This window comes from Trachemys scripta, chromosome 19, assembly GCF_013100865.1.
Source record: "Trachemys scripta elegans isolate TJP31775 chromosome 19, CAS_Tse_1.0, whole genome shotgun sequence".
Taxonomy (NCBI): domain Eukaryota; kingdom Metazoa; phylum Chordata; order Testudines; family Emydidae; genus Trachemys; species Trachemys scripta.
The window spans coordinates 6,128,039-6,148,544 of NC_048316.1; the positions used below are offsets into that span (position 1 = coordinate 6,128,039).

General features: G+C 39.6%; 1 protein-coding gene and 1 long non-coding RNA gene across 11 annotated transcripts in view; one reads left to right on the forward strand and one right to left on the reverse strand.

Annotated features, from left to right (window-relative positions):
* CFAP74 (cilia and flagella associated protein 74) overlaps window positions 1-20,506 on the forward strand; it is a 113,731-nt gene that overhangs the window by 38,839 nt on the left and 54,386 nt on the right. For 6 of the 9 annotated variants that reach the window (XM_034753236.1, XM_034753240.1, XM_034753237.1 and 3 more), the window contains 5 exons: window positions 4,154-4,327; window positions 7,251-7,369; window positions 16,164-16,241; window positions 16,602-16,668; window positions 17,161-17,250. In XM_034753236.1, coding sequence (XP_034609127.1) covers window positions 4,154-4,327; window positions 7,251-7,369; window positions 16,164-16,241; window positions 16,602-16,668; window positions 17,161-17,250 — 528 coding nt within the window. The remainder of the gene's footprint in view (window positions 1-4,153; window positions 4,328-7,250; window positions 7,370-16,163; window positions 16,242-16,601; window positions 16,669-17,160; window positions 17,251-20,506) is intronic. The other 3 variants (XM_034753238.1, XM_034753239.1, XM_034753241.1) reach the window with 2 other exon arrangements.
* Window positions 1-20,506, reverse strand: part of LOC117867864 — a 132,053-nt gene that overhangs the window by 10,812 nt on the left and 100,735 nt on the right. The window contains exon 1 of one of the 2 annotated variants that reach the window (XR_004643530.1): window positions 1,978-2,447. The exons of the other annotated variant lie outside the window; for it this stretch is intronic. This is a non-coding gene — a long non-coding RNA (uncharacterized LOC117867864). Of the gene's footprint in view, window positions 1-1,977; window positions 2,448-20,506 lie in introns of those variants that run through there. 2 annotated transcript variants of the gene reach the window in all.

Genomic DNA, 20,506 nt, shown 5'->3' on the forward strand with positions numbered 1-20,506 from the left:
TAGTTGACTTTGTTGAGCAGTCAGTCACTCAGGAAGTTCAGAAAAAGACTCACTTTAAGTGGGGAAGAGGCAGTATTGCTGTATACAAAAGTCAGAACATAGTGTTGCCCAGGTGCAAAATACAAAACAAGTGGAAGGTTGGAATATCTTCATACAGAAGTTGGGAGGCTGAGTTCCAGCTGAAGAGAAGTCACAAAGAAAGAAGCCAAACAGGGCTGACAAGATTCCAGTCACAGGCTCCTGTACCAACTATGGCTTTCTTCTCTTACAAAATATCCTTTATAAACACCTCCCATCAGTTATTTATAGCCCCCGAAGTCCTTGCTTGTTGAAATCAAGAGAGTTGCACATCAGGGATAAATTTGGCTCACAGTGTTTCTTTCAGATGAACCAGTATGTATAATAAGAGCTTTGCACCGCCTTAACCCAGTAAGCTTAATTCAGCTCCAAAGCTTAGTCTTAGCACAATAGGTTTGCTGGAAAAAAATCCCAATATTTTATAGTGTTTGTAAATTTCTGTAGATGACTAAATCTTTGCATTCGCAATTCCAATTAAATCATTATTTTGTTTAATTGATTGATGGATGTTGGTCTCTCTGTAATGCTAGCCAGTTTGCAAGTAAACAACATGGAGATAACATAGGCTAGTGTAAAAGTGCTGAAGCAGTTTCTCATTCAGTGGCAAAAGTACATACTTCTCTCATATTTCCATTAAGCCAATCCTACTGTTCATACTCAGGGTCAGGTTTTGCTTTTAGTTATATCAGTGTAAACCTGAAGTAACTCCACTGACTACAATTTACTGTTAAAATAAATCCTCTTCCAAGCTTCCCTCTGTTGAGATCATTTTTCCCCAAGATGCCTTGAGAGCCTTGGCTAACAGGCATCATGAAGTGCAAAATATTCCATTATTGATTCTAATTTCTATGTATACCCTGCACTGTCTATCATGTGACCAATTAAACAATATGCAGTCACCCTGGAAAGCAGTACAGACCCACACCATGAAATGGACATGCTTAACAACAGGAACCATTCTTGAACTTAATGGAGCCACTCCAGATTCATACTGATGTAGGGGATGGCAGTGTCTGTCCCTGTCTCATTGACACAAGTAAGGGTGTTTTGCCTGGCTGCGGGCTGTGTAAGGTCTTCTGGATTTGTCCTTGTATTTTCTGAGCGTCTAACCTCTTTGCAGTGGTAAAAAGAAATTTTCACGTCCAGATGCTGATAACCCAGAATCTCTCATTCACTCTTTACATTATGTTAAACCCAGAGAGTGAGAGGCGGGTGTGCAGCTGTCAACATTTTGTTGCTTTTTGGCTGGTAAGCAGCTGGGTTTCTGACTCCCTCCTGCTCAAAGACTGGATTTATTTATTTATTTTTCACTATATAAAATGTGTTTATAGTGTTGTGACATTACCCAGGGTACAATCTGGACCGATGAACAGCTGTCCTCCCCCAGATCTCCAACCCGGAGTGCCTTTTACACTGCTTGGCTGTGAGAGCTATCACTCATGGTCTGCTCTCACACACCTTCCAGCACGTAAATTACTCCCAGATTTACTGCAAGACTGCTATGGCCAGCCACTCTTGAATTACACTGCAGAGCATCACCAGCAAATTCCCAGACCTGGATTTCCTCCCCGAAATGTGTCTCTTGTACTGCTCAGCTTTTTCCTAGACAATAAAAGTTCATATAAAGTCTATTGTTTTATTAATAGAAAATGATATGCGCAAATCTTGTTATCCCAAATGGAGGTTTCCAAACACTTCAATCCAAACATACTGGTCTAGATAAAACAATAAAACAGGTTTATTAACTTCAGAAAGATTTTAAGTGATTACAAGTAATGAAGCATAAAAGTCATAATTGGTTACAAGTAAATAAAGAGTAAAATGCAGCTATAACTAACTTAACAAGCTAAATGAATTCAAAGCAAAGGCTTTTCTCACCATATGTTCTAACAATCTTACCGTCTGAATTCTTTCAGTCAGGATCCTTCCCCCAGTCCAAAGCTTTTTCCTTTGTTCTTCAGGTGTTGTGGAAACCTTGGGTAGAGAGAAGGGAGGAATATTTTGGGGTGCCTTCTATCTCTTCTTATAGTCCTTTCTCTTCTTCGAGAATCATTTTCAGCTGAGGTTCAGGAGACAAAAGTCTGTGTGGACAGGAACCCCCAGCTGTTTCTTTTGTCAAGATGTAGATTTTTGACCACATCCTCTTTTCTGCCAAAGAATGGCCACTTTACCAGGTGGTGGTCCATTAGATTTTGTTGACACTTGGCTGAGATGTTGGCTAACCTTTTGTCTCTGGGGATCTGGCTTGTGACTCTTCCTCAGACTCAGAATATGTCTTTAGTAATATCATAAGTAGAATCCTGTAGCTTTACGTAATGTGTTGCCACACATATTTTACTAGGACAATAACGAACAGTAAATTATGAGTTTTCAAGTGATACCTCCAAAGGCATACTTTGTATGAAATTTATCATAGTCTTGTAAAAAGGGGTGAACATAGAGGTATAGGCTATCACAAGTGTCTAACATATTAAGCACATGTACACAAAGACTATTATCAGTAAGTACACTGCTCAGATGCTCTCTCCCACCCAAAATTCCAAACCTCCCCGACCCCCGCCAAAAACATATTTTTGCAACTTGTTCTGGTTAGTCATCTCTAAAAAGCGCCTGCCTGTTTGGGGAGGCACAGCCTCCTCTAACCAGCCCTCCATACAATTTCTGAACCCCGATGCGGCCCTCAGGCCAAAAAGTCTGCCCACCCCTGGTTTAGAGGCATGGTAAAAAGAGGAAGAGTTGTTGAAAAGATTGAGACTGTTTAGTTTAGAGAGGAGACAAATAGAAGAGGTATGATAGAGGTATATAAAATAATAAATGGTATGTTAGGGAAGTCAGGTGCTTGAGTTTATTCTTGTGTGTTATACAAGAGCCCGGGGACATTCAATGAAAGAGAAAGACAACACATTTAAAACTGATCAAAGGAAACTTCTATACAGCACACACCTAGGCCCACTGGGAGGTTTCTTTCCCTTACTGATGTTTACATGAAACATAAAATGTCTGATTCCTTTTCAGCTGGCTGAAACCCTGAAGGCACAATTTCTGTCTTTTTGATTTGCATAAACTGATGGACAGAATTTATCCTCCAGCTTCTGGTCCCTACAATGAGGCAATAATAAAACTGATGTGATTCTTTATCATGCTACTCGAGTATTTTGATTATTAATTGCATCATTTTTGACTATTTTCCACTTGCTTAAACTGCAGGCTGTAGTTTGGTAACCAGCAACAAACTGCCATTTGGGCTGTTAGTTCAGTTCGGAATTGAAACAAGGGTGGAGAGGATCAGAAACGGTACATAAAATTCCTCCTCAGGAGATTGTCCCATAATTATTATCTTTATGTGAATGGAACTTTTGGAAGAATGCTAGTAATCAGAAAGAGAGCTTAAAATGTGAGGGTTGAATGCCTAAATATCTAATGTAACACTTTCTATCTATTCAGTTCACTGCCACTTTATCTCTTATACAGACAACAGTTTTCAGTACTTGTATTCAGCTGTTCCTCTCCTTGACTCTTTAAATGTAAAAAGAGAAAAACCTGATTTATCTAGAGTAAGTGAGAAATGGCCAAACCACACACTTCCTTGTTGTGCAATATATTGGAATTACACACATGTTCAAAACTGTGCAGGCACATTTTCTTCATGCTTTTGAAAAATTGGGCCTATAGTCTTTTTCTTTTAAATGATAGCTTCTTCAGCTTTTCCTAAAAGGGCCAAATTCTACTTTCAGTATCATTTTCTCTTCTTACTGTCTAGTCTAGAGAATACATTGAGCCTGCTTTTCAAGAGGCCTCAGATTAGCCTTTAATTTTGAATGCATAACCATTTGTCTGTCTACATGCTGCATTTGCACATACAAATCAACTGGTTATATACCCAGCTATCCAATTAGTGCCTGCTAATTAAAATATGAAAATTGAGTTTTCTGGAACAGATTTAAGGCACAAATTTGTAAGCTCAAAATTAGGGTTCTGTTCTGAAAATTTGGTGGAATACAAGTGTGTACAAAAAAATCTGTGAAATATGGTTTATCATCAATAAATTACCATTTTTATTGGCTTCAATTATTAGATGCCAAAAGATGAAACGGATCCAAAGCCACTAGGTGCAAGTAAAATGGAAAGAAAGATTTTCACTGAAAACTTGGAGAAACTTCGAAGTGGAATTATTCACAAACAAGTTGTGTCCGGTCATGAATTTAAGGGGTGTCCTTTTTATAGCAAACCAAGTCTTATTCACTTCAAGGTTGGTGCACATTTTGCATTGTGGCTTTGTGTATTTACTGTATGTACAAACCAGTGTCTCAGTCAAAAGCACATTGCAAACAAAGGCAAGACTCCCATCGACTTAAATGGGTTTTCAGACTTTAAGAAATTAAAACAGTCAGAAAGGTCAGCACATAATCTGAAGCTGCCTGAGGAGATACAATTATGTGATTCTTGTTAGACTATGTTCCATGCTAATCAATTAAAAATAAATTACTTAACGTAATAACTGTTTCAAGAGTATGTGGCATAAATACAATATTAATGTAATAAAAAGCTGCTTAAAGAAAGTCTTGTATCCCACTGTCAAATATAATTTAATTATGAACAGGAACAAAAGCTTTCTAGTATTCAACACAATGTCACATTCTCCTCCCCTGTCCCCCCAGCCTCCACCATGCGCTGTCATCTCTTACAGAGCCAGTTTCTGGGCCATTGTGAAATGTTCCCCAAATGGGCACACTTTAATGACTATTTCGTAGCATCAAATATGAACTCAACTTTTCGGCCAGCCACATCCCTTATTCATGGTCAGTGCCCCAAAGTTTATTCCTTCAAAGGACATGGGTAAGCCACATGATGTGTATATAACTGATATACAGACCATACTTCCCAAGCTGTCTGCCCTGGAATACCTCCTAGTATGGAGTACTGGAGGAGTGGGCTCTCATTGGGTATAGAGGGATGGCAGAATTGGGGTGGAAATATCCTCCCTCATGCAGCCTTTCATAGAATCATAGAATATCAGGGTAGGAAGGGACCTCAGGAGGTCATCTAGTCCAAGCCCTGCTCAAAGCAGGACCAATCCCCAGACAGATTTTTGCCCCAGATCCCTAAATGGGCACCTCAAGGATTGAACACTCAACCCTGGGTTTAGCAGGCCAATGCTCAAACCACTGAGCTATCCCTCCCCCACTCTCCTGTGGTTTTTCATATACATGGGAGGAAACACATAGTAGGGCAGGGCTGGTTCTAGTCCTAGCTCTTCTTCATACTTCCTGTGTGATCTTTGGCAAATTACTTCACATCCTTAATGCTACAGTTTCTTTATCTGCAAAAGGAAGATAATACTTCTTCACAGATACTATATATGCTGGCTTCTTGCTTCAGGGTGTTAACTCCTTAGCAAACTTTTCTAGCTCTTAGGTATTTTTATGCTTGAGGGCAGGTAGAGCATGTTCCAAGCCCCCTATTGTCCCCTGGTATTATAGCTATTTTATTTTGCCAGTTCATTGCAATGCTTCCTTTCTCAGTTTTTTGAGAACTAAATATGTTTTACTTAAAAATTTTGATATCCCTTATGAAGCTTTGAACTGGTGGCTTTTCAGCAGTGAATTTCTGAAATTTCAGAAAGCGTTTTGCCGTATTGGACAGTACCATTTCCCCATTTAAAAACATGCCCAAGGAAAACAGTGAACATGCTAGAAAAGTAAAGTGGCTGTATCAAAGCAGACACACAACTCTCTGAAAGTATCAAACTGAAGACAAGGTTCAAGCAAGATGCGAGAAGTCTTTTTAAATCTTAAAGTGCATTATCAACGAGACTGAAAACTCTGCCTTTATGTGCCCTGTCCTTTGGCAAACACTCCAGGGATCATTTCATATTTCTTTTCAAATGGAAGTAAACAAAGGATGACAGCCTCATAAACAGATGAGGGCCAGAGAAAGAAATCTTACCTTTTCCTGTTGTGGCTGGAGTTTCATACACAATTTTAGTAATAAATTATAAACTCATTCCAAAAATATGGTTGGAGTGAAGTTCCTATTACTTCAGAAAAGTTCACATGGCCCAATTTTCACCCAGTAGCTTCCACTGGTGGGTATGCAGCCCATTTGAAAATCCAGTCACTTCACATGCCTAAATGCAGCTGATCTTTTTTAAAAATCTTATTCTAATTGTGGGAGCTGAGCACTTTAAAAAAATCTGACCATTAGATTACATGTGAGATTTAAAAGTATCCCCATGTTTAAAAAGACCAGCAGATCAGCTGTTAACTCTTTTGTAGTTTCCCCTATTCCATTGTTACCTCTTTTTTTACTTGCAGAATAATTCCTATTTCCTTTACTGTGACACTGACTGACTGGGAGCCCCCTTCTTAGGAGTCCCAGATGAATCAGTGAATTACTACTATGCTATCTGCACCTATGATGATGTATAATAGATGGTATTCATATTTGTAAACAATTTGCAAATAGTGTTAATCTACTGTTGGGTAATTATTTAGCTTTCCTTGTTAATAATATGTAATTCATTGATGACAATGCGCCTATAAAATACAATTCTAAAAGTCAGTAAATAATACCTAACACTTTCATACCATTTATAATTTTCACAATTCCAATTGAAGTTAGTGGGAACTGTAGCTACATGATCCCACCTTTAGAACTAGGACCCTTAGACCTGGTGTGTACTGGGGAAGGGTATGCACTGGGAAAATTTCCTCTAAATCCTAACCAGTTTTTAAAAACTAGCTGGATCCATAGTGTAGACTATAGTTTAATGACTGATTTCAAAATGGCCTTGGAGTTTCTGGTTCTCAGTCCTGTGCTTAGAGTACTAGACCCTGAATCAAACATTAATGTAATAATATTCTTATATGCATTCACTCCAGGCAACAAATAAAATGGCTTGGAAACATCAAGTTATGCACACAGCTGGCTATTATTAGTTCCCACCTCCTCCTTGCTGTTTGTTTCCCAGATGTGGCTCTTGTCTTAAATTGGATTGTTTGGTGCAGAAAAGCTTCCTAAATGTTTTTGTACAGCACTTAGCATAAAGGGCCATGATCCTCATAGGGACCTTCGGATGCTACTGCAGTACACGTTAAAAAAAAAATCATTATCACATGTGAAAATGCTACCAGCTCCATGGAGGTGTGATTTAATGTGTGTGCTATTTCTAGGATTTTGATGTTGGTAAAACCTACAAAAAGAAGATAATTTTGATAAATGCATCCTACAGTGTTAACTTCTGCAAGCTGGTGGGAGTCAGTGAGCATCTCAAGGATTTCATCAATATTCAGTAAGTAAAGAGGCTCAAAATCTGAGAGGATGATTTATTGCACCCTTAAAATCAGAACAATCTGATAAAGTTACAATCAGGAAGCTCTTGTATTTATTGCATTTATATTTTATTCTCAGTAGAGTCAGTTCTGTTAAATAGAGCTGTAAAAAATTACCTTCCAAAACAAATCTCATCTTCCTTTGCTATTCCTTCTTCCTTTTCCCATCTCTCATTTGTGTCATGTACAGTATGAAAGCATAGCATCAATGTCATTAGATCTCTTACCTCTACCCTTGTGCTTTAAAATGTGCTAATGGGATTTTATTTACTACCATCCGCTCCAAAACGTAAATTGCAGCAGACATAACATCACCGCTGAGACTTGGAAAAAAAATTGGTGGCTAAAATTAGGCATCTAAATCCAAATGTAAGCATTTAAACGAGGCCTGGTTTGCAATAGTTCTGAGAAACATTCATTCAGGTGCCTGGACACAGAATTAGGAGCCTCACTTCAGGCATCTTTTTTTAAAATCTTGGCCTGTGCTCTTTGGCAAGATGACCTGTCAGTTGTTGACCCTTTTCACAGAAATGTTTTGAATAAAATCACTGTACCCAAGATGTTCAAAATATCAGGACCCCACTCACGGTGGTACCTTTGGTCATTTATTCCGATCCTGCAGAGGCCTCATGCATTCTACTTTATGAAATGAGGCTCAAAGAGCTTGGCTTGTTTAGCCTAAACAAAAGAAGGCTGAAGGGAGATATGATTGCTCTCTATAAATACATCAGAGGGATAAATACCAGGGAGAGAGATGGGTTATTTAAGTTTAGCGCCAAGGTGGATATAAGAACAAATGGATATAAACTGGCCATCAAACAAGTTTAGGCTCGAAATTAGGCGAAGGTTTCTAACCATCAGAGGAATGAATTCTGGAACAGCCTTCCAAGGGGAGCAGTTGGGGCAAGAAAACTAACTGGCTTTAAGACTGAGCTTGATAAGTTTATGGAGGGACACCATCCCTGCCCATCCTGGCTAATAGCCATTGATGGACCTATCCTACATGAATTTATCATGTTCTTTTTTGAACCCTGTTATAGTCTTGGCTTTCACAACATCTCTGGCAAGGGGTTCCACAGGTTGACTGTGCATTGTGTGAAAAAATACTTCCTTTTGTTTGTTTTAAACCTGCTGCCTATTAATTTCGTTTGGTGATCCCTACTACTTATGTTATGAGAAGGAATAAATAACACTTCCTTATTTACTTTCTCCACACCAGTCATGATTTTATAGAGCTCTATCATATCCCTCCTTAGTCATCTCTTTTTCAAGCTGAAAAGTCCCAGTTTTATTAATCTCTCCTTATATGGCAGCCGTTTCATACTCCTAATCATTTTTGTTGCCCTTTTCTGAAACTTTTCCAATTCCAATTCATCTTCTTTGAGATGGGGCAACCACATCTGCATGCAGTATTCAAGATGTGGGCGTACCATGGATTTATATAGAGGCAATATGATATTTTCTGTCTTATTCCTTTCTTAATAATTCCCAACATTTTGATCGCTATTTTGACTGCCGCTGCACATTGAGAGGATGTTTTCAGAGAATTATCCACAATGACTCCAAGATCTTTCTTGAGTGGGAACAGCTAATTTAGACCCCATCATTTTATATGTATAGTTTTCCAATGTGCATTATTTTGCATTTATCAACATTGAATTTCATCTGCCATTTTGTTGCCCAGTCACCCAGATTTGTGAGATCCTTCTGTAGCTCTTCAGAGTCTGCCTGGGATTTAACTATCTTGAGTAGTTTTGTATCATCTGCAAATTTTGCCACCTCACTATTTACCCCTTTTTCCAAATCATTTATGAATATGTTAAATAGGACTGGGCCTAGTACAGGCCCCTGGGGGACACCACTATTTACATCTCTTCCTTCTGAAAACTGACCATTTATTCCTACCCTTTGTTTCCGATAATTACATGAAGGTCTTTAGACAAGATAGAATTTAATTTCACATAGTTCCTTCCATATTCTAGCTGTTTGAAAATCCCAACCTTAACTCATTTCTTTTTAAAGACACCTAAGGAAGTTAGATGCCCACTTTCCACTCTCACATTGGTGACAAGACAATTTGTTATAAATTAACTGCACAGAAAAGCACCGGAGTGTATAGACATGCACCAGAATTTTCAAAAGGGCTCAGCAGCCACAACTGAGACCAGATTTTAAGATCCCCATTAGGCACCTAAATAACTGGTCAGCTTTTCAAAGGAGCCTGGCGTCCAGCAAACTGAGCACTTTTGAGAATCTATTTACTTAAGTGCCTAAAGGGGAGTTGATTTTTGTTCTGAAAATCTGGTTCCAGTTGTGGGTGCTGAGCATTTGAGAATCTAGCAGATGTAGGATAACGGATTCCTGCTCCAAATATCTTGCAATCTAAATAAACAGACAAAAGAGTGAGGAGGGATGGGGCATGAGAATTATCTGACTTTTTCTTTTATCTAAAATCATTAATATTCCATGCCAGTGTGAAGGGAAAAATTACTTGGTCTTGCAAAATGAGGATTAAGAGAATATTAGTAAATCTAACATGCCCATCTCTGTAGTATCTAAGTGATAGCGAACAAGGGGCTGATCCAAAGCTCACTGAAGTCAATGGAAATACTCCTATTCACTTCAGTGGGCTTTGGTTCAAGCCCTGAATGAATACTTCTGTTGTTTTTTTACTTAGGGTACGTGGCGGGTAGTGATTGATCTATCAGGGATTGATTTATCGTGTCTAGTGTAGACGCAATAAAATTGATCCTCGATCGCTCTGCCGTCGACTCCGGAACTCCACCATGGCGAGAGGCAGAAACGGAGTCGACAGGGGAGCGGCAGCAGTCAACTCGCCACTGTCCTCATGGCTAGGTAAATCAACCTAAGATAAGCCTACTTCAGCTATGCTATTCGCGTAGCTGAAGTTGCATATCTTAGGTCGATCCCCCTCCTCAGTGTAGACCTAGCCTTAATGTATCAGGCACTTTGAAAAAGGCAAAGAACCACCCTGGTAATTAGAGAAAAGGGACCTGAGTTTCTGTCTGGGCCACTAAAAGGGATTTTACATTAATCTAGAAATTGTTTAGCCTATCAGCTGCCCTCCGCTGTGGTATGGGTAAGGTTAACTTCCTGATTATTAGTAGTTCATATGAAGGCTAAGATGAAAAGAGCTGATTAAATAAAGGAATAGAAATCTTTATGACAAAGATCATTTAAATGGAAATTTCTAGGGATGTCTACATCAATTCTTTAACATAATATTGACAATAGATTATGTAGCAAAATATTTTGTCCTGTTGGGACAGATTCCAATAAATGACTATATTGATAAATTATGAATCAGCAAATGAGAGCATCCCTGGTCTGTTTCTTTTTAAGCATTCTTCATGGGCTAATCTTAGGCTAGGTCTACACTACCTGTCTGAATCGGCGGGTAGAAATCGATCTCTCGGGGATCGAATTATCGCGTCTTATCGGGACGTGACAATTGATCCCCGAATCGACGCTCTTACTCCACCAGTGGAGGTGGGAGTAAGCGCCATCGTCGGGGAGCCCCGGAGGTCGATTTTGCCGCCGTCCTCACAGCGGGGTAAGTCGGCTCCGATACGTCGAATTCAGCTACGCTATTCGTGTAGCTGAATTTGCGTATCTTAAATCGACCCCCCCTGTAGTGAAGACCTGCCCTTAAATTGAGATGTTCTGAACCCACAAAAATATCAATTATTCCCCCAAGAATTCACTGTAACTTTAATTTTAAAAAAATACCAAGGAAATATCACATTTATTTGGAACTCTGTTAAACCAAACAAAAGACCAATTATGATCAGGCTTAAAAGTGAAAAAAGCCAGCATTGTGTGTGTAAATGCTATTTATTAACAAATGAAACAGCTTGAACCAAACTTGCTTGCTCTGCATGTAATTGAAATTAAAAGTTGCCAATTCTTCAGGCTAACCTGAGGAAATAGTTTCTGACATTGATGTTTCTGTTGTACCCCAGTGAAGTGACACAATATATTGCACACTGAAATGAACAAGTCATGTTACTACAATAACTGATTTCATACTTGAGAGATTCTATTTTACAGCTCACTGCCCTCTGCCACTTTGTAGTGATAGGATGTGCTTTGAATTTCTAGCCACCTCAATAAGATAAGTCATGGTGCTTAACAAGATGACCTTGTAAACTGGAGTAACAGGATGAAATTTAATAGTGAAAAGTGCAAGGTCATGCATTTAGGGATTAATAACAAGAATTTTTGTTATAAACTGGGGACTCATCAGTTGGAAGTAACAGGAAGAGGAAAAGGAACTCGGAGTATTGGTTGATCACAGGATGACTATGAGCCGCCAGTGTGATATGGCGGTGAAAAAAGCTAATGTTATCTTGGGATGCATCAGGCGAGGTATTTCCAGTAGAGATAAGGAGGTTTTAGTACCATTATACAAGGCACTGGTGAGACGTCATCTGGAATACTGTGTGTAGCTCTGGTCTCCCATGTTTAAGAAGGATGAATTCAAACTGGAACAGGTACAGAGATGGACTACTAGGATGATCCGAGGAATGGAAAACCTGTCTTATGAAAGGAGACTCAAAGAGCTTGGCTTGTTTAGCCTAACCAAAAGAAGGCTGATGGGACATATGATTGCTCTCTATAAATATATCAGAGGGATAAATACCAGGGAGGGAGAGGAATTATTTAAGCTCAGTACCAATGTGGACACAAGAACAAATGGATATAAACTGGCCATCAGGAAGTTTAGACTTGAAATTAGACGAAGGTTTCTAACCATCAGAGGAGTGAAGTTCTGGAACAGCCTTCCAAGGGGAGCAGTGGGGGCAAAAGACATATCTGGCTTCAAGACCAAGCTTGATAAGTTTATGGAGGGGATGGTATGATGGGATAGCCTAATTTTGGCAATTAATTGATCTTTGATTATTAGCGGTAAATATGCCCAGTGGCCTGTGATGGGATGTTAGATGGGGTGGGATCTGAGTTACTACAGAGAATTCTTTCCTGGGTGTCTGGCTGGTGAGTCTTGCCCACATGCTCAGGGTTTAGCTAATCGCCATATTTGGGGTCGGGAAGGAATTTTCCTCCAGGGCAGATTGGCAGAGGCCTTGGGGTTTTTTTGCCTGACTCTGCAGCCTGGGGCACGGGTCACTTGCTGGAGGATTCTCTGCACTTTGAAGTCTTTAAACCATGATTTGAGGACTTCAATAGCTCAGACATAGATTAGGGGTTTATTACAGGAGTGGGTGGGTGAAATTCTGTGGCCTGCGTTGTGCAGGTGGTCAGACTAGACCAGGAGTAGGCAACCTATGGCACGTGTGCCAAAGGCGCCATACGAGCTGATTTTCAGTAGCACTCACACTGCCCGGGTCCTGGCCACCGGTCTGGGGGGCTCTGCACTTTAATTTAATTTTAAATGAAGTTTCTTAAATATTATAAAAACCTTATTTACTTTACATACAACAACAGTTTAGTTATATATTATAGACACAGAAAGATCTAAAAATGTTAAAATGTATTACTGGCACGCGAAACCTTAAATTAGAATGAATAAATGAAGACATGACGCACCACTTCTGAAAGGATGCCGACCCCTGGACTAGACGATCATGATGGTCCCTTCTGACCTTAAAGTCTAAACCAACCCCCACCCTTTCAGTCCCTACAACAGTGTATTGGAATATGAACAAGATACAGTTACTGACTGAGCACAACCTCCTTGAGAGCTACAAGTTCAGAATTCAATCAGCTGTAGAAGCTCTTGTTAAATTTTACCTCTTGCTTTCAAATATCCTTCTCAGTGCAGCCTTTCATGGCCCTTTGCAGTTTTCATTTAATACATTTTGAATTAGAAATAGGACATTTGACTTTATTGACTAGTTTAAGCTGTTACAGCATCTTGAATATGGTCACATTCATTGTTAAAGGGGAAGAGGTTGGATGCTGAACCATTTAGTCACAGACTCACAGAGAAAGAGATGCAAATCTGACCCCAGTTCAAGAAAGCACATGCTTAATTTTAAACATGCTTAAGTGCTTTTCTGAATAGGTGTCTAACTTTATGCCAGTTTTGGAGTCTACTGTACATTGATCTAAAATTTGAACCAATGATTTTAACTATTAAGACTTCTTAATTAAAATTAAATTAATACACTTTTATGGATTAGGAAAGCCATTTTCTTACACATCTTTGGATGCTCGTGAGGATTGGTTAATTTTGTCTTCATTTAGCATGTTCATTGAATTGCATATTTAATTCGACATCCCTGATATGTGATTGAAATATAAATTACAACTTGCTAAAAATCCTAAATCTTACCTTGGTATAATAGGTTTGTCAAAGTACCTTCCAATTATAAATTAAGCTTCAGGTACTGTGAGCAAAGTACATTAATGCAGTTTTTGTTAAACTGCATTGAAAAATATGTCTGAATTAATTTAGGTTTCAAAAACTAAATTATACTCTTTCCTCTTACATTTACCCAGTAGCTAGCTAGAAATTTTATCTATATATCTTTTTTCCAATAAGATTGTATAAGATAGTATGCTAATTGCTTGTACAGCACATATAAGGCTGTGTAATGCTTTACCTCATCTCAAGTAGAAAGCCAGACATTGACAATTTATTACTCCAACCAATTTTTGCCAAGCATTCGGAAATTACAAATCAAAGCTGTCTTAATATCTGACTTACCTACCTTCCCTTAAGAGAGTCACACATGTGGATTTTCTTGCATTGTTAGAATTTTTTCATAAGGCAGGTAGTTATATACTTTGTGTTTTAAAAGTAATACTAGTGATAGAGAGTGTCAAGTATCGGGGTAGCTGTGTTAGTCTGTATCTACAAAAACAACAAGGAGTCTGGTGGCACCTTAAAGACTAACAGATTTATTTGGGCATAAGCTTTCGTGGGTAAAAACCTCACTTCTTCAGATGCATAGTGAAAGTTACAGATGCAGGCATTATATACTGACACATGGAGAGCAGGGAGTTACTTCGCAAGCGGAGAACCAGTGTTGACAGGGCTCATTGCTACTTCTAGCTATTGCCAGGTCAAACTGCCTCAGACAGTTGTTGCTCCCTCATGTGCAGATCTGAGGGCCAGTGGATCCAAGGACCCTGACCCACCACTGAGAGTCCTCACCCCTCTACACGTTCTCACAGAGTAGGCTGCCCAGGAGCTCAGCTCACAAAGGGTAGCTCTGGAGTCATCCTAGACTTGATCCTGCACCAACCAAGTTAATGGGAGTTTTTTCATTGACTCAAACAGGAGCAGACAAACCCCCATGCAGGGGTGGCTCTAGCTTTTTTGCTGCCCCAAGCACAGCAGTCATGCCGCCAAAGGCTGCCAGACTGCTGCCCTCAGCGCGAACAGCAGGCCACCCCCCTGCAGCTTGGCGCCCCAGGCACACACTTGGTGCGCCGCTGCCCCCATGTAGCTACCTGTATGGGGAAGGGCTGTAGAACTCAATATGGATGTAACCAACATGGTTCCTTAGATATTACTCTAAAGCCTCTAGAATGTAACAGAGTCTTAAAGAGAGACATTCTGTAGAATTCTATAGCAGGGATAGAATTCTCTATTAAGTTCTATAGGACCATTCAGACTCCCAGTTTGAAAGGATCTCAATTTCTATCCTGTAGGAATTTTCCATAAGGGACTCCATAGCCATCCACACTGCTCTCCCCCCATCACATACACACAGGAACTGCAATAATGCAGACGTGTTTAGGGGTGCAAGGAGATACAGTGTGAATGAATGTACATAATATGGTGAAGTAGTACATGCATCTGATGAAGTGGGTATTCACCCACGAAAGCTTATGCTCCAATACCGTCTGTTAGTCTATAAGGTACCACAGGACTCTTTGTCGCTAGTAAACATTGGAGATGTTTGGACCTTGATGTTGATTACTCTCCAATGAAAGCTCATCATCTTTGCCATTTCCAGGCTGCGCTGGCTGAATTTAGGCTACCTTTGTGGTTGAGAGTACTTGCTAAGTGTGAAGATTAGTCCAGCAAACTTTCTCCGGACTGTAAGCATGTTTCAACCCCAGAACCTTGAATGGTGTTCCCTTTTTCCAAATGCGATTGGAGGAGGATTTTTTAAAATGCTCCTTTAATAAGATTAGTTTTTCTTATGATTTAAGGTGTGTTTCTAACAGCTCCAAGATAGTCCAGCTTGCCTGGGAATTCCCCTGGCTAATAATATGCAGTTATTTCATTTGCTTAGTTTCCATCTTCTCTGCCATGCAGCCAGAACAGACCCTCGGCTGTGACTCACTAGCAGTACTTAGAATGCAGCACCTAGATTTCTTGTCGCACAAATCCTGTTTCAGTCACAGTTGAAAAGAAGTTTAATGGTCTCACTGAAGTCCCTGGTGGACTTTTTGTTCACATCACAAAGACCGTAAAATATGGCACAATTTGAAACAACTGGCAGCTTCTACTCAGAGGAGGGGAGGGGGATAGCTCAGTGGTTTGAGCATTGGCCTGCTAAACCCAGGGTTGTGAGTTCAATCCTTGAGGGGGCCACTTAGGGATCTGGGGCAAAATCAGTACTTGGTCCTGCTAGTGAAGGCAGGGGGCTGGACTCGATGACCTTTCAAGGTCCCTTCCAGTTCTAGGAGATGGGATGGGATAAGATATAAATGTTGCTGTTTGTACAATTTGCAACAGACAGCACATACTGTAATATTGTGTAGTCAGCTTGCAACTGCATGGTTCTTTTTAATTTATCTTTTTTCCTTGCCCAGGAACTTGATTAGCAGAGGTATTACAGGTCATGATGCTCAACAGACATGTAGATATTGGGAGAAGCTGTGTCCTAGTAGGTAAATCAGGGGACTGAAGTCAAAAGACTTAAGTTCTATTCTTGACACTGCTACTGGCACTTTGTGTGATCTTGGGCTAGTCACTTCACCCCTCAGTTTCCCCATGTGTAAAATGGGCACAATAACGCTCGCCTTTTTAAAGCGCTTTGAGATTTTCCAATGAAAAGCTCTATACAAGTACAAAGTGTGATTGTTTATTATTTCTCAATATTTGCACAGCCTTTCACTGGCCTGCCCCACTCTTTCTGCTTGTATGTAATAAATTCACCCAAGTAAAAATATGTAATTTTCCTGTGAATTTTGGGAGCCGATTTTGAAATATAAATCTAACTCAGTGCCATACATTTATGATCTGCACAGCTTTGATCCACCTGGCCAGATGTCTGCTGGAATGTCATGTGAAGTGGTGGTAACATTTAAACCAATGGTAAGTGCACTTTATGCAGCAATTATAATACAAATATGTTAGTTACAGGATGATGTGAATAATAGTGTTATTCATCCACCTAATTTGATAATAGTATCATTAGTCCAATTTTGTTAATTGTTAGAAAGGAAACAAAGGTAATTATAACCTTAAAAATAATATTCTAATTTAAGTATCTGGCACACCACACACTGGCATTTTCTAGTACAATATTTTATTATAACTTCAAGCATTAAGTAAGCTGAAAACTGCTCCAAACTGGAACACGTTAGATGTTACCTTCCTGAAATAAGTTAGGTAATTAGCAAAAAAAAGTTGCAGTTACATAGAAACCTAGGCACACTAAAATTATGTTACCGTATGTAACCTTAACAATGTATTTATTTCTTCTTTACTGTAATTTATAAGTTGATTAACTTTTTCAGATGGCTAAAGATTTAATGCTTAATCTGTTTAGATGCATCATTAATTTTTTTAAATTATTTTGTTTAGATAAATGAAGTTCTTGAAGGAAAAGTCACATTTTTGGCTCAGAATGGTTCCTTTTCCATTCCATTGCAATGTACAATCAAGAGATGTGTTGTAAGTCAATTTTTTTTCAAACTTTAAATACTTTGGATGAGAGAGTCCAATGTAAGAGCAAAATGAATATAACTATTAGTGAGAATACTTAGAAATGTATACACTTTTCACTTTCTTATTCCTCTCTGTCTCAAGTACTCTCTTGCCATAATGATTCATTCCTGAATAGATTCTTCTATGAAAGTGCAGCACTACTATCAGCATATTTCATAAAGATTTCTTTATAGCTTGTAAGGTTCTTTATAAGCATGTTAGTAAACAATGTCCAACATTTCATAGATTCATAGATTCTAGGACTGGAAGGGACCTCGAGAGGTCATCGGGTCCAGTCCCCTGCCCGCATGGCAGGACCAAATACTGTCTAGACCATCCCTGATAGACATTTATCTAACCTACTCTTAAATATCTCCAGAGACGGAGATTCCACAACCTCCCTAGGCAATTTATTCCAGTGTTTAACCACCCTGACAGTTAGTAACTTTTTCCTAATGTCCAACCTAGACCTCCCTTGCTGCAGTTTAAGCCCATTGCTTCTTGTTCTATCCTTAGAGGCTAAGGTGAACAAGTTTTCTCCCTCCTCCTTATGACACCCTTTTAGATGCCTGAAAACTGCTTTCTCTTTTCCAAACTAAACAAACCCAATTCTTTCAGCCTTCCTTCATAGGTCATGTTTTCAAGACCTTTAATCATTCTTGTTGCTCTTCTCTGGACCCTCTCCAATTTCTCCACATCTTTCTTGAAATGCGGTGCCCAGAACTGGACACAATACTCCAGCTGAGGCCTAACCAGCGCAGAGTAGAGCGGAAGAATGACTTCTCATGTCTTGCTCACAACACACCTGTTAATACATCCCAGAATCACGTTTGTTTTTTTTTTTTTTTTGCAACAGCATCACACTATTGACACATATTTCGCTTGTGGTCCACTATAACCCCTAGATCCCTTTCTGCCGTACTCCTTCCTAGACAGTCTCTTCCCATTCTGTATGTGTGAAACTGATTTTTCCTTCCTAAGTGGAGCACTTTGCATTTGTCTTTGTTAAACTTCATCCTGTTTACCTCAGACCATTTCTCCAATTTGTCCAAATCATTTTGAATTATGATTCTGTTCTCCAAAACAGTTGCAATCCCTCCCAGTTTGGTATCATCCACAAACTTAATAAGCGTACTTTCTATGCCAATATCTAAGTCGTTAAAGAAGATATTGAACAGAGCCGATCCCAAAACAGACCCCTGCGGAACCCCACTCGTTATGCCTTTCCAGCAGGATTGGGAACCATTAATAACAACTCTCTGAGTACAGTTATCCAGCCAGTTATGCACCCACCTTATAGTAGCCCCATCTAAATTGTATTTGCCTAGTTTATCGATAAGAATATCATGCGAGACCGTATCAAATGCCTTACTAAAGTCTAGGTATACCACATCCACAGCTTCTCCCTTATTCACAAGACTCGTTATCCTATCAAAGAAAGCTATCAGATTGGTTTGACACGATTTGTTCTTTACAAATCCATGATGGCTATTCCCTATCACCTTACCACCTTCCAAGTGTTTGCAGAGGATTTCCTTAATTACTTGCTCCATTATCTTCCCTGGCACAGAAGTTAAACTAACTGGTCTGCAGTTTCCTGGGTTGTTTTTATTTCCCTTTTTATAGATGGGCACTATATTTGCCCAGTCTTCTGGAATCTCTCCCGTCTCCCATGATTTTCCAAAGATAATAGCTAGAAGCTCAGATACCTCCTCTATTAGCTCCTTGAGTATTCTAGGATGCATTTCATCAGGTCCTGGTGACTTGCAGGCATCTAACTTTTCTAAGTGATTTTTAACTTGTTCTTTTTTTATTTTATCTGCTAAACCTACCCCCTTCCTATTAGCATTCACTATGTTAGGCATTCCTTCAGACTTCTCGGTGAAGACCGAAACAAAAAAGCCATTAAGCATCTCTGCCATTTCCAAGTTTCCTGTTACTGTTTCTCCCTCTTCACTGAGCAGTGGGCCTACCCTGTCTTTGGTCTTCCTTTTGCTTCTAATGTATTGATAAAAAGTCTTCTTGTTTCCCTTTATTCCTGTAGCTAGTTTGAGCTCATTTTGTGCGTTTGCCTTTCTAATCTCGCCCCTGCATTCCTGTGTTGTTTGCCTATATTCATCCTTTGTAATCTGTCCTAGTTTCCATTTTTTATATGACTCCTTTTTATTTTTTAGATCATGTAAGATCTCGTGGCTAAGCCAAGGTGGTCTTTTGCCACATTTTCTATCTTTCCTAACCAGTGGAATAGCTTGCTTTTGGGCCCTTAATAGTGTCCTTTGAAAAACTGCCAACTCTCCTCAGTTGTTTTTCCCCTCAGTCTTGATTCCCATGGACCTTACCTATCAGCTCTCTGAGCTTACCAAAATCTGCCTTCCTGAAATCCATTGTCTCTATTTTGCTGTTCTCCCTTCTACCCTTCCTTAGAATTGCACATTATGATTTCATGATCACTTTCACCCAAGCTGCCTTCTACTTTCAAATTCTCAACAAGTTCCTCCCTATTTGTTAAAATCAAGTCTAGAACAGCTTCCCCCCAGTACCTTTTTCAACCTTCTGAAATAAAAAGTTGTCTGCAATGCAGTCCAAGAATCTGTTGGATAGTCTGTGCCCCGCTGTGTTATTTTCCCAACATATATTTGGATAGTTGAAATCCCCCATCACCACCAAATCTTGGGCTTTGGATGATTTTAGTTGTTTAAAAAAAGCCTCATCCACCTCTTCCACCTGGTTAGGTGGCCTGTAGTAGACTCCTAGCATGACATCACCTTTGTTTTTTACCCCTTTTAGCCTAACCCAGAGACTCTCAACACTTCCGTCTCCTATGTTCATCTCCACCTCAGTCCAAGTGTGTACATTTTTAATATATAAGGCAACACCACCTCCTTTTTTCCCCTGTCTAGCCTTCCTGAGCAAGCTGTACCCATCCACACCAACATTCCAAACATGTGTATTATCCCACCAAGTTTCAGTGATGCCAACAATGTCATAGTTATATTTATTTATTAGCACTTCCAGTTCTTCCTGCTTATTACCCATACTTCCTGCATTTTGTATATAGGCATCTAAGATACTGGTTTGATCTTGCCTCCCAGTTTTGTCCTGACCCTCCTTTCTCTCTGCCAATATAGCCCACACTCCCTCTTGTTTCCGACCCATCTCCCAGGTCTCCATATTCCCCACTTACCTGTGGGCTTTGCTCACCTGTTCCCGTCAAACATAGTTT